This window comes from Zeus faber (assembly GCF_960531495.2).
Source record: "Zeus faber genome assembly, chromosome: 10".
Taxonomy (NCBI): Eukaryota; Metazoa; Chordata; class Actinopteri; order Zeiformes; family Zeidae; genus Zeus; species Zeus faber.
This window is the reverse complement of record NC_137199.1, coordinates 28,488,652-28,503,651: the sequence shown is the minus strand read 5'-3', so window position 1 is coordinate 28,503,651 and position 15,000 is coordinate 28,488,652. Positions and strand designations below refer to the sequence as shown.

The following is a 15,000-nucleotide window of genomic DNA, read 5'->3' as shown; positions in this document are numbered from 1 at the left end:
TCGCGCTTTTCCCCCTGTTTGTATCTAGTAACTGCAGGCACAGGAGGAACGGTGAAAAAATGAAATGATATCTGACATTCAGCATATTGCCAGTGCAGCGCTGACTCGCAAGGAGCCGCCTCTCACAGGAGAATACGCACAGGGCCAGAGGAGCATCATCCATCCATATGAGCATCTGTACCAAGAGTGGGGAAGTTATTTCACAGAAGGTCAGCGAAAAGTCCCGAAACAGAGAGCCGTTTTCACAGAGTGGGGGGCGAACGAGCGGGGGAGGTGACTCAATGCAATGTTTTCACACGGGAGGCTTCAGCGCAGATGGGAGGAAAACGGCGAATGAGCCCAAGTGTTCATTCAGATTTATAGAAAAATAATAAAGAGAAAATGTGTTGTGCGCCCAATTTCCTCCACGTCTCGTCCTGGTTCTTCTTCTTGATCTCATTGATCTCCATGTTCTTGTTCTTGTTCTTGTTCTTGATCTTCTTCTTGTTCTTCTTCTTCTTCTTCTTCTTCTTCTTCTTCTTCTCGAGTTGGCTTTTTCTGCTCCTCGATGGACTTGAATGTACACTTCAAGCCAACAACAGAGAATTGTAGATTAGATGTTTATACATAGAGTTTATGTTTTGGACCTTTTGCCTTTGAAAAGCCACCGAAAGAAGTTACTGAGTTACTGAAATGTCTTTTTTCTTTTTTGGTCATCTGATTTACACACACACACACACACACACACACACACACACACACACACACACACACACACACACACACACACACACACACACACACACACACACACACACACACACACACACACACACACACACACACACACACACACACACAGAGTGGATGAGAATTGCGAGTCAATGGCACTGATCTTTTAGTGAAGTACTTTGATTTTAAACTTGGTGATCTGCAGTGAATTATTCACTTGGTGAATCTGTAAAATGTTGCAGTTCATGAATATTTCAGCGCCCATCATTGTCTTGATTTCAAAGCAGATGATGTGAGGACGCGGTAAAACTGCAAGCGCCGGCATTGTTTGTGTGTCGGAACTTCAAGATGGAGGGAAAGAAAAGCAGAGGAGTAGAGGTGTAGGAGGAGTGATGGGGGAACCGAGGTTCAGGAGGACTGAGGGAGGAGCGAGGTGAACGGGGAGTGATGGAGGAACTGAGGTACAGGAGGACAGATAGAGGAACAGAAGTGAAGGAGGAGCGGAGGCCAAGGAGGAGTGATGGAGGAGTGGAGGTGAAGGAGGACCGATGGAGGAACGGAAGTGAACGAGGACTGAGGGAGAAGCGGAGGTGAAGGAGGACGGATGGAGGAATGAATGTGAAGGAGGAGCGGAGGTGAAGGAGGAGTGAAGGAGGAGCAGAGGTGAAGGAGGAGCAGAGGTGAAGGAGGAGTGAAGGAGGAGCGGAGGTGAATGAGGAGTGACGGAGGAGCAGAGGTGAAGGAGGAGCGCTGGAAGAAGCTCAGAGGAGGGAGGGATTATCAGCTTGTTTTCTTTCATCACCTGCCAGAGCGCTGCAGGAAGGACACCTGGTCACCTCCAGTCATCTCCTTTTCTCTCCTCCCTCCCTTCCCCCTCTCCTCTCCACTCCTCTTCTCCTCTCTCCTCCTCCTCCCCGTCCTCCTCTAACCTCCTCTCCCCCTCGACTCCATCCTCCTTTCCAATCTGTTCTCCTCCCCTGTCTTCCTCTTTCCTCTCCTCCCCATCCTCCCTGTCCTCCTCTCCTCTAACCTCCTCTCCTCCTCAGCTCTATCCTCCGTTCCAGTCTCTTCTCCTCACCCTCTCATATTCTCTCCCCTCCTCCCCGTCCTCCTCTCCTCTATCCTCCTCTCCTCCTCGACTCTGTCTTCCTTTCCGAACTCTTCTCCTCTCCTCTAAATTCCTCCCCTCTCATCCCTCTTAATTCATTCGTCTCCCTATCCATGTCAGATACAGAGTAAAGTAGCCTCAAATCCAATCGATCGCTCAGCGGCTTTCATCAAAATGTGTCTTTATGGTTTTTGGAGCGTGCCCTGCGACGCAGCCGGATTGTTTTTTTTTTTTTTTTTATCCTTCTTTAGATCCATACGCTGGCGACCTCTGCATAAATCAGTGTAACGATCGCTGATGGCACGTCGCTTCCACGCGACCCACTCGAATCCCCGCCCCTCAAGTAGAGCCCGGGGTCACGGAGAAGACGCGTGAAAGGCCGCAGACCCACATCACCCGGCGGGAGGGGCTCAGGCGTGTCGTGTCAAACCATTCCCCTTGCACGGCGATGGCACCGCATATCCATTGTCCCGCCTCCCTCCTCCACCTCCTCCTCCTCCTCCGCTCCCGCGACAGAGACCCCTCCGTCTGAGGTGCGCGATAACTCAGCCGGACGAATGAGGACCTCCCTCAGAGTCACACTGATCAAACGTCCCATCGTCTCGAGTTCCACAAAGCCAAACACGGGCGTCGTCTCTGCGTTTCTTCCCTTTCCTCGATCAATCTGCCGGGAAAAATCCCTTCCCGCCTTGATCGTGTTCGATTTCTGATCCCCGTATCCATGACCGCATCCGTCTTTAGTTGTGAATATATTTTTTTTTTATTCACTTACATGAAAGTAAAATTTGCATTTTTGAACATGAGAAGGAATTGAATATGAACTTTTCATGTTGATCTTTTTTATTTTACTATTATGCCCGGCGCTCGGCTCTCCTTTGCCTCCACTAAGAAAAATCGCATCTTGACGGCGTGACGGAGAAGTGATTGCCCGTGACAGCGGTCATCATTCGGAAATAACTTAGTGCCTATTGCTGCTGTTGACCAATCAGAATCGAGTATTCGACACAGCCATGCAATAATGTAAGCTAATATAAGATAAGACACTTTGTTGATATGGTATAGATAAACATAGATTAACTTTCTGAAAACAAATGGAGGCTTCTAGAAAAGCCTCCAGACGCCAACAGAACTGTAACCATCGACGCTGTCAAGCTGCTTCCATTTGTGCAGCTCCTGGATGAGAGAGCGTCCGGGTCTGGCTTCCACGTGCCCAATGACGGGATTTGAAAGTCTAACCGTGGAAAGCCGTTCGAGAGATAATTGGCTTTGTCGGCATGTTTGGTGAGTTTGGAGTTCGTCGCGGCGGTCATTATGGCGTCCCTTTGACTGGAGCGTGCCGCTGCGTGATCCAATTACCCATTGAATGTAAACAAACCAAACGGAGAGCAGGAGACAGGGAGAACGAGGTGTGCGTGTGTGTGTGTGTGTGTGTGTGTGTGTGTGCACGCGCGAGAGAGAGAGGATACGGAGCGTGAGAGCCAGACGCAAAGAAATAGTCAAATAGAGAGAGGGAGAGAAAACAAAGAGAAGAGAGAGCGGAGAGAGAGCGACGGACGGAAAACGAGAGGGACACCCTCACACAGCTCTTTGCTCCTCGTTCTTTCAAAGAAAGCTTGAGGTAATTACTAGTAATCTGTGAATTAGACGTCATTGCTGTCCTGTTCCACTCGTCTGGTCGCGCAGACATAACCCCCCTCGGTGAAAAATATGATTAGCGTCCATGAAAGAACTCAAAATGAGGTAGAGTGCGGGCGGAAATCCAAACCCCGAGCCGCTCCTCGGCCGCTCCCCAGCGGCCATGGCGGCAGCGAATCCAACTTTTTTTTTTCAGAAAAAGTGGGATTGTGCAATCCTTCAAAAAGCTTGGGTTCTTAATAAACACCATCTGGGTGGGAAAGCGTGAGGTTTTAACCCCCCCCAGGTCTGCATTCTGCTCAGAGACCGTCTCCGCCAAATGCTTCCCCCCGGTAAACAAGTGTGTCATGAACCGAGGCGGGAGGAGAGGGGTGGAGGTGGAGGGCGGAGGAGGAACCGAGTAAAAAAAAAAAAAGGGAAAAGGGGAAAGGACAAACAAAGGGAATATGGAGAATGAGAGCTGCAAAAGGTGTGAGAGGAGAAAAAGAGATGGAGATGGAGAGAGAGGGGGGTAGAGAAACACACACACACCTACACCACACAATTCAACTCAGTATCAAACTATTCAAATATGAACCGTTGAAAATCCTTTCCTATATTATTCATTAATTTTTATCTTGTTTGTCATTTTGCCATTCATGAGATTCATTTTTCATTTTCTCATCAATGTGTTTGTATTCATGTGCATTTTCTTCTTTTTAATTTTTTTATTTGATTATCCTTAATTATCCTTTTATCCCTCTGTGAATTTGTTGGCTGTTATCGCTGAGCCGCTCTCCTGTGTTTTCCAAGCAGCAGCCATCTGCCTTGCGCTGCGTCAGCGAAAGCTCACTCGCAAATGGGTAAAAGTGAAGGTTAAATCTCCTCCCTCAACTCTGAGCCTTTTTAAGAAAGTCAGCCTCGAAGCGGCTGTGCAGATATTTGAACAGGCCTTTCCTCGCCGGCCACGCCTGTGTCCAAAGGGGCCAACTACAAATGCAACCAGGCTGCCCTAAATTCATATAAAGATTTTTTATGTAGTTGGAGCACATGGACACACGACACTTACCTCCCAGGTGCACCTCAGAGTGAAGATGTCTACATAAAAATGTCAGAGAGTAAATAAGTGAATGATGACATATTTCCATTTTGTACTCGTACCTGTTTTGTACCTATTAATAACATTATAGGGGACAACGTAACACACCCTCAAAGAAGTGCCCTGTTCCTCAGATGACTAAAGTAAAGTCTTTCAAGGCATTAAAAGTAAAAGTTATGTATTTATGTGTCTCAGGAAAAATTGGAGATTAAACGGGTTTAACAAGTTTTAGCCGGCAGAGAGACAGACAGGTTGACAGTAAGACAGAAACAAAAACAATCAGACCTACAATCAGACAAACAGGCAGTAATATGGACAAACAGAATATTATAGCATAAAGAAGAGGCTTACACAAAGATAGAACCCAAAGCAGGTGATAAGATAGACAGAGAGACAGACAGACAGACAGACAGACAGACAGGCCGTCTGTCCGTCTGTCCGTCTGGTTGTGGTTTTGGACCACAGGTCACCCTGGCCTGCGACGTCTCTGCCATTTCCCAGCGATCCCTCTTTTCCAGACACTCGCAGAGGTGTGGCCCCCGGCAGCTCCATCTGAGTTGGACTCTGGAGACCATCAGACTGTCGCCTGTGATGGATTGCTCCACATAATGGAAAATAGATGAAAAACAAAACTTCATCTGTCAATTTTTTCTCTCTCTACCACTCTCGCCTCCCCCTGTCTGTTCGCTTCCCCATTTTCTCTCTGTCACACTCTTCCTCTGTCTTTATCTCTATCAATCCAACTTCCTGTATTCCCCCCCTTCCTATCTGTCTCTATCTCCGTCCCCATCTTCTTTTCCTTGCTCCCCCTCTCGCCTCCCCAGGCGGTGATGAGGATAAGGACTTCGACATCCAGAGGAACACAGGGACCGTTCTGATCGCACGTCGTTTGGACGCGGCGCGACGCTCCAACTACAACCTGACCGTCAGCGTGACGGATGGACACCACACGGCCACCACACAGGTCAAAACATGCTGATCGATAGATAGATAGACAGATTGACAGATAGATCGATAGATCGATAGATCGATAGATCGATAGATCGATAGATAGATAGATAGATAGATAGATAGATAGATAGATAGATAGATAGATAGATAGATAGATATGTCTAACTGCTGAACACAACAATGAATCCTCTTCCTCTGCGGTCCATCTCCTTTGTTGTTTTGTTATAATTCCACCGTGACATTTTCGTAATCCCTCCTCCATGACTATTTTCTTCAGTGTAGTGTAGACACCACGTTGTGGACGTTGGGGAGCATTTCCCAGTGTCATGCCCTCTCTGTATTGAAATCCTCTCTGACCTGCTGCGCTCTCCCAAACTGCAGGCCTACATCCGGGTCCTGGACATGAACGAGCATCGTCCCGCCTTCCCGAAGGAGCTGTACGAGGTGAGAACAGAGATCTCAGCTGAGACTGGTCTGGTGCCACCAACGTTGATTGGGATGTCACCATGATAACTATTGATCCTTGAAAACAGTTGAAATAGAACAATCAAAGTGGACCTATTAGGCTCCTTTTCAATAAGTGGATGTAGGTCTCTGAGGACGGCAAAACATGTTTTTGAATTTTTTTTTTGGCTGAAAATCCCACTCAGATTATGCATTTCAGCCATTGCAAGATGCCTTAAAACCATAGTGTTCCAAAACAGACTGGTTCTCTGTGTGTAGCTTTGAATGTAAATGAGCCAGGCCTCTACTCCTGTCGGCCAATTGGGTTTGAGCACAAGTTCCGGGTTGTGTAAGCCAATGGGGTTTGTATTTCTCTGTAAACTTTCACAGATTTCACCTCATCAGTCCACAAAGATCTGTTTCAGAACAAATTTGAGGGCGAGAAATAAGCAATCCAGTTGCCGAATCTTCGCTCATATTAGATCTACAAGGCCTGATTTAAAAGTTTGCTCCGACTTTTATCACGGCGTCTGGGAGCAGCGTGGAGCATGGAGCAGGGCTTGCAGCTGGGGCGCTTTTGTTTCATTCAGTTAAGGAAACGTCAGAAAATAAAATAAAATAAAGAAAATAAATAAATTACGGTTTTGTTTGGAGAAATGTGGAGAATCGCGCGTCACAGCCCACAGTACAGTCAACCCACTGTGGAGACACACACACACACACACACACACAAATAAATTCCTCTTTCTTTGAAAAGATTTGTGCTGCTCTCTTACTCAACAGAGCAATTCCCAGTGGCTAGCGGGGCAGGTCCGCTCCAGCCGTGGGTGGAGTTATTCAGATGGAGGGTGGTTCTAATTCTACTGAACATCCACTTGACGTAGGAAGGGCTTCAAATCTGAACGGCTTATTTCACCACGTTTTCTGAAATAGACAGCTCACCAAAAAACTGACTGAGATGTCTTATTTCACAGTTTGTGTGTTAGTAGGCCCATCGGAGACCAAAGTGTATGGGCACAAGCACTGAAAAGAAAGTTTTGCATGATAGGTCCTCCTTAAAACAATGCAAATCAACTGAAATTTGGGAAAGAAACAGGCGGAAGCTCATGAGCCTCCAGAAGTCAAGACAGGAGGCTGGCGATGCTGCACCTGTCTGCAGAAAATAAAGTTTGTCTGGGTTTGTGTGATTTAGTTGAGGTCATTGGAAAGTCTAAACGTTGAGCTCAGCAAACCCGTGGTATTATTGGTCAGTTTTGTGCCCACATTCAGTTTGCACGTCTATTTTCACTTAGCCAGCACTTTTAAGGGTTTTTGGTGTCCTTGGCCTCCTTCAAAATGCATATACCGTAATTGTGAGGTCCCTTGGTTAGACCCTTCTTCTCACAGGACACCTATGAACTCTTGCCCACTCCCTACCATTTTAGAATGTATACTGACTTACATGATCTTTTTGGGTCTTTCAGGTCAGGGTTCCTGAGGACACGTCTCCCTGGAAAGACATCCTGCAGATCAATGCCCAGGATCCTGACTTGAACAGCAAGCTGGTCTACTCCATCCACCGCAGTCTCCACCCAGACAGCACCAAATACTTCCACCTGGACCCAAAGAGCGGTGTGCTCGTCATGACTGAAGAGCTGGACTATGAGAAGATCGCCGTCCACACCCTCATCATCATGGTAATTAATGCTATGGTAATATACAGACACACAATCTTGAATGATCGTCTTTAACATGAATATTGAACTTCTGAACTCTGGTCATACACTTCAGGTTCGTGACCAGGAGATTCCAGTGAAGAGGAACTTTGTGAAGGCTGTGGTTTATGTGGAGGACTGTAATGACCACTCTCCGGCCTTCCTCAGCCCACGCTATGAAGCCAGCATCTCCAACTTGGCTCCTACGGGGTCAGAGGTTATTAGGGTCAAGGCGCTGGACAAGGACACGGGCAGCAATGCTGACATCAGCTACTCTCTACACTCTGGTGAGTGGCTCTCTTTATCTTGTTCTGTCTTTAGGTTTTTGTCCCTTGACATTCTGTATTTCCTACACCTCCCTGTTAGAGTTTCAGGGAGCGTTTTAAAGTGAAATACAGTATTTTAAGGTGGGGAAATAATGTTTTTTTTCTTTTGTCTGCCCTCGGTTAGTGCACCCACTCTTGGTGACCGACTGCCTGTTACTCAGCAACGTGATCATCAAAACTTTACGCGAGAGCAATATTAAAATTTTCAATATTTTCCATACAATAGCCAAGCATATTGTAGTTCATGATACATATTATTATATGACAATACTGTTGTAATATGTAATAATATAATAATATAACATGATATTAGAATACACAATGTTTCATTGCAGTTGCCCATTAAATCAATCATATTTATAACTATTTTTTTTTCTCATTGCAGGTAATATTGACAACATATTCTCCATCGACTCAGAGCTTGGTTCCATCAGAGTTTCCAAACCTTTGGATCTTCAGCCCCAGGACCAGTTCCATTTGACAGTGAAGGCCATGGACCAGGGGTTTCCTCAACGCAGTGACTTTTGCTCGGTCCACATCCACATCCACATCTCTGACCACACCCCACCAGCTTTCACCTCTGAGGAGTACCACGTGGAGATCAGCGAACTCAGCATGCCCGGAACACCGTTGGTCACAATTTCAGCCTCCAGCCCTGCTGCAGTGCATTATGGGATTAAAAAGGGAGACCTCAACAGAACATTTGATGTAAACCCTGCCACTGGTTTAATCTCACTCCAGAAATCCCTTGATTTTGAGAAACAACTCTCGTACAAGCTCCAAGCTACAGCCACCACCATGGCTGAGGTCTCATCCGAGACAGTTATTTACATCTATGTCATTGATGAGAATGACAATGCTCCTGTATTTCAGCAGCGAGAGTACCTTGGCAAAATTAGTGAGTCAGCCAATGTAAACAGCATGGTGATGGGAGAGAGAAACACTCCTCTGGTCATCGTGGCCTCTGATGCAGACCGAGACACAAACTCTCTTCTGATTTATGAAATCGTTGAACCTGAGGCCCTGGAAGTCTTCAAGATCGACTCTATTATGGGCACCCTGTCTATAATATCGCCAGTTGACTTTGAAGCCAAGTCCAAGTTTCAGTTCACTGTGCAGGTTAGGGACTCAGGGGAACCCTCGCTGTATGCGATCGAGCCAGCCAAGGTCACTGTTCATGTCCTTGACCTAAATGACTCCCCACCGCAGTTCACATCACCAGAGTATGAGGCATCCATCATCTTCCCACCTGTCAAAGACACAGAGGTTTTGCAAGTTGTGGCCCATGACGCAGACTCAGCAGTCTCATATATTATCACAGAGGGGAATCTTCACAAGGCCTTTTCAATTCACCCTAACACTGGGGTCATCACTGTACGCAATATTTCTAATTTTCGATCATTTTACCAGCTGGTTGTGAAAGCATCTGATGGCCTCTATAAAGATTTGGCTTTGGTCAAGGTTAATGCAACTAACTTGACAGCAAGCAGCCTTGGATTTGAGCATAATGTATATTCAACTAGCATTACAGAGAACCTGACAAAAGTCAAAACTTTAGTAGCCCCCAGAGCCACAGGCTGTTTCCTAAATGAACCTCTTTTGTATAACCTACTAAACCCAATGGATAGGTTCACCATATGTCAAACATCAGGGGTCCTGGAAACCACAGGCCTTCCTTTTGACAGAGAGGAGATGGACATGTATGAGGTAGTGGTAGAGGTCCAAGACTTGAGGGTCCCACCTAGAACGGCTACAACCCAGGTTAAAGTCTACATAGATGATGTAAATGATAACGCTCCAACGTTTCTCAACCTACCATTTTCAATGACAATCTCAGAGGACTCAGAGCCAGGTGATGTTTTGTATCAGGTAATCGCCAATGATAGGGACTTGGGAGAAAATGGGTCCCTTATGTACTCCTTGGAGGAGGACTTTGGTCTCTTTAGAATAGACCCTGATGTAGGTGATGTGTCTCTCCAACGACCTCTTGACTTTGAAGCTCTGAATAAGTATGCACTTACTGTACTAGCCACTGATGGGGGAGAACCCAGTCACACCACCACAGCACAGCTAAATATCCAGGTGCGAAATCGCACCAATCCAGTTTTCCAGACATTACTTTACCCTCTAAAAGTCCCTGAGAATGTCACCCCCTTCACCACAATTTTACATGTCCAGGCCAGAAATCCAGAGGGGTATCGACTCATTTACAATCTTCTGGAGGAAAACTCATCAAAACATTTTCATATAGACTTCAAAAGAGGAGTGCTTACTGTTACCAACCCTCTGGACTATGAGAGCCAGTCAATGCATGTGTTGACTGTCCGTGCCACTGACTCTGTTACTGGGACATTCTCTGAGGCCTCAGTTGAAATTGAAGTGGAAGATGTGAATGATAATGCTCCTGTTTTCTCAAAGTTAACTCAAACTGTGGAAATTGCCGAGGGGCTTCCTGTTGGCACCTCTGTCATACAGATATCTGCCTCTGACAGAGATTCTGGAAGAAATAAGGATCTGATGTTCCAGATGGTGAAAACAGAAGGGGATGAGACTGATTACTTTGAAATCGACCCCCACAGTGGGCTGATTGTGACAAAACAGGTGCTGGATCATGAAAATACCACACAATTTCATTTGAAAATTAAAGCAACTGACAATGGCATCGTCCCTCTCAGCAGTGATGCCTTTGTCATTGTCAATGTCTCAGATGTTAATGATAACCCGCCAAACTTTGTCACTTCTCTGTATGAAGCTACGCTAGATGAGATGGCTAAATGTGGCCATATAGTGATAAAAATCCAGGCGTCAGATCCTGATGAGAGTGATCCAAATAACCTCAAGTACAGAATCCTTTCAGGAAACGAAGGCCGATATTTCAACATAAATGAATCCTCGGGAATCATCTCCTTCTCTAATGTCTGTAAGAGGAATTTGGATGCCTATTACAATCTGACGGTAGCTGTGTCAGACGGAGTTTTTCAGAACACAGCGCCAGTCAATATCGACATGATGAACACCAACAGGCACAGTCCCTACTTCAAACAGAGTGTCTATGAAGCAGAGCTGGCCGAAAATGCAGAGGCAGGAACTCGTGTGATCCGATTAGCTGCAATAGACCCTGATGATGGGCCATACGGCAGTGTGGACTATACCATCATTAACAAACTTGCAGATGAGACATTTGCCATTGACAACAGTGGGCAGATCGTCACCACACAGCCCCTCGACAGGGAAAACCCTACCCAGAGAGTCATAGCGATTAAAGTGATGGCTAGAGATGGAGGAGGAAAGGTGGCATTTTGCACGGTCAAGATCATTCTCACAGACGAGAATGACAATGCGCCTCAGTTTAAGGCATCAGAGTACCAAGTTTCTATCCAGTCAACTGTAAATAAAGGCTCCCCTGTCATACAGATCATGGCTTATGATGCCGACGAAGGAAAAAATGCAGACGTCACCTACACAGTGGACGAAGCAGAGGAAGTGACAGAAGACATCATTGAGATCAACCCTTTCACAGGCGTGGTTAGTGTTAAGGAAAGTCTGCTCGGCAAGGAGAACAAGATCTTCAACTTCAAGGTCAAGGCCCGCGATGGAGGCCTCCCTTTCTATAACTCCACCGTACCCGTACAGCTCAAAGTGGTTCCTCCCGAGGTTCCTCTACCCAAGTTTTCTGAGCCTCTGTACACATTCTCAGCAGCAGAGAACATCCCCATGGGGACTGAGATTGGAACCGTGAGGGCAGATTCAGATATGCCCCTTATATATAGCCTGGTGAATGGGAACACAGTGGAGAGCAACAAAGACAAAGTGTTTACTTTGGACAAAGAAAGCGGTACTTTACTGGTCCAGAAGACCATTGACCACGAGAAGACAAAGTGGTACCAGATTGATGTAATAGCCCAGGGGAACCAGAAAGGGACAGACGTGTCGTCTCTGGTGTCAGTCAGTATCCAGGTCCAAGATGTGAACGATAACCAACCAGTGTTTGAGGCAAACCCATACCGAGCGTTCTTAGCTGAGAATATGCCACCTGGAACCACTGTTATACAGGTGAGGAAATATATGGTAATCTGGGGATATTTCCTGCTGGTGACCTTCAGAGGTGACTGTCAGATTTAGGGGGATAAAGTAAATGAGTGAGTGATTGTTTGAATCAATGAAAGTAACTACATAAGGCTAGCTAAAGATAACTGCCATTGATAACCTGAGGTTTTGAATTGCAGTGTGTGCGACAAAGTAACCCTCTCGATTTATTCTCTCTAAACTTTTGCCTTTCAGGTGACCGCTAATGATCCGGATACAGACACAAATGGTGTGGTGACCTACAACTTGGAGTCATTACCTAGTGACATCATAGACGATGCAACTGATGTGTTTGCCATCGATGGTGACAGTGGCTGGATTACCGCGGCTCGGGAGACGGATTGCGAGGCCACTCGGGTCTACAGGTTCAGTGTGGTTGCCACTGACCATGGCGGTGAGGTTACCCTCTCCTCCTCCGTCCTGGTGGAGGTGACGGTCACTGATGAGAATGACAACGCGCCGCATTTCTCTGAGGACATCTACCGTGGCTCAGTGCTGGAAAACAGCTGGCCTAGCGGTGTCATTGTCTCCATGACGACCACCGATGCTGATATTTCCCTGGAGAACCGCTTGGTCACGTGCTACATCACAGGTTGGTGAGCGCGTACATGTGCATGCGGCTATCACATGGCTGCCTCTACATTCGTGCATGCACGGCATCTGTATGTGTCTGTGTTTGTGTGTTTTTTGTTTGTAGGTGAGTGTGTGATACATTCATATTGTATACGTGCTACCTGTGTGTACAGGTATGTGTGTGTGTGTTTTCTATGTATATTTTGGTTTCACCATCCATATAACAATCACGAGTTTAAGCACTGTGGGGTTAATCAAAGTGGTAATTAGGTAAAATTTAAAGCCTTTTAATCCCCTCTTCTTAGTCATGCTATCTTTCTGTTCATCAAGAGATTAATTCCAAAGAGAAAGCCACTGACAGGTATACAGGACATGAATATCAACTCGATGGCCTGGAGCTAATTGCAATAAAAAAAAAAAAGCTCTGACTTTTGTACTTCCCCACTGACAATTAGGGATACACTGGGTTGATTAATGGATTCAGGCTTGCAGCCATGAAATATTTCAATCGCAGTTATGAATGTGTTAGTTCATTACCAGTGGAAGTCATTGCTTTCCCTCCATTTGCATCCATCCCAGCTCTGTTTACAGAAGCGGTCATAGCAGAAGTCTTCCTTCATGTATTTATCTTGCGTATAGTCCAGATTTCAAACAGAGATACAAAGGGTTTTGACATCAGAAGCCAAACTATGAGAGTAGTGATACAAAACTTTGTTATTAATGTAACACATTAACTTTTAACGATTAATATTGGAATTGTATTTAACAAGCCCAAATGAATCCATCAGCATGAGATGATGAATGCCCTGAGATTTGTCATCCGTTCCAAGTGTCTGTGCACAACTGGAAGGAAATAATGCAATAAAATATTGTGGCACTTGACGGAGCTGAGTTGCAGTCACACACCAACACACTGGAGTCCAGACCGTCATTAAGGAAACTTGTTGCAAACGAACACAACGATACCTTTGCATGTCCTTAGGGACAGCTTTCTTTAACATCATTTCCCACTCATGACTGACCTGACAGATGGGGACCCGTTGGGCCAGTTCGCCATCGTTCAGGAGGATGAGGGCGAGTGGGGTCTGATCCTGAAAGAACCTCTGGACAGGGAAACCAAGGACAGATACGTCCTGCAGGTCACGGCCACAGATGGAAAATTCCAGGCCCTGGCCACCCTGGAGGTCCATGTGCTGGACGTCAATGACAACAGTCCGCTGTGCGAGCAGGTCGGTGTGCACATGACTCATGGGTACCTTCTAACTTTGGTTTATATGATTTTTTTTTTCCTATTTTAGTTTTTATTTTAGTTTTGTAAGTTGATCTACTAAATATTTCTAAATGTTTTGTCAACATTGCTTGTGAGAAAGAGAAATTCCTTCCCTGTACCCTAAAGCATGCAGCTACTGAGTGACAGGGACGATGAGAAGGAAATGATGAGGCTTGGGGCGAAGGGTGAAGTGCATGTCGATCAGATTAGATCATGTGATCCTCTGGGTACATTCCTCCACCTTTAGAAAGTCCTTAAACGAAAAAGTCATTTTTTTGGTCTTAAAACGAATAAAGACGTCATTTCTGTGAAACACTTGGCAACGGCAGTAACATAAAAGTGATTTGTGTTGTGATTTCTTTTGTAACGTAAATCACTTTGGCGGGGCTGTGACTGATATTGAACGTCCCCTCGTTTTCGTAGATGGTGTACACGGAGGTGGTGATGGAGAACTCCCCTCCCAACATGTTCGTCCTCAAAGTGTCTGCGTCAGACCGCGACACGGGAGCCCACGGCCTGGTCTCCTACACCCTGCACGGCCCCGACGCCGACAAGTTCCATCTCGACCAGCGGACAGGTAACAAGGCTCCCGCCCGGGTCGGGGCGCAAACAGTGCTCCATTAAGCTCTGTTTGCCTTAGTGATAGCATCAGCATTCATGCAAATACTTTTGGTGCTCCAGTGCTCAAGCCCGGCATGATGTGGCCTCAGCGGCAAAGTGACAGTGGTTGCTTTTGTCTTGATTTTTATCTCTTCCTTTGTACCTCGCTTCCATCGATCATACTTTATTTTTGTCAAAACAACCGTCCCTCGTCTTTCTCCACCGGCATGCCAGCTAATTGCACTCATTCCCAGAATTGTATTCGTCTGGCGTAAGCACCGTCATACTGTTCATACTGTTGTATGATTATTTGATGAAAATATTTATACACAAAACATTGTTCTTGTCGCTCCCAAACTCGAACTGATGTTTGCCGACGCCGCTTCAGCTTGGGCGTTCGCGAGGGCCGCTGAGGCTGTTGTTTGCTTGTGTTCGATTAGAGTGTTGACAAGGAGTCACCATCAGATGATCTATTATGACGGTTGATGAACAGGATATGAAGATATGTCGTCCTTCATATCCGC

General features: G+C 46.1%; 1 protein-coding gene across 1 annotated transcript in view; it reads left to right on the top strand.

Annotated features, from left to right (window-relative positions):
* Nucleotides 1-15,000, top strand: part of fat2 (FAT atypical cadherin 2) — an 85,376-nt gene that overhangs the window by 22,307 nt on the left and 48,069 nt on the right. The window contains 8 exon segments of the mRNA XM_080008312.1: nt 5,357-5,496; nt 5,865-5,927; nt 7,391-7,603; nt 7,698-7,908; nt 8,333-12,000; nt 12,229-12,625; nt 13,636-13,835; nt 14,300-14,453. Of these exon segments, the coding sequence (XP_079864438.1) occupies nt 5,357-5,496; nt 5,865-5,927; nt 7,391-7,603; nt 7,698-7,908; nt 8,333-12,000; nt 12,229-12,625; nt 13,636-13,835; nt 14,300-14,453 (5,046 nt within the window).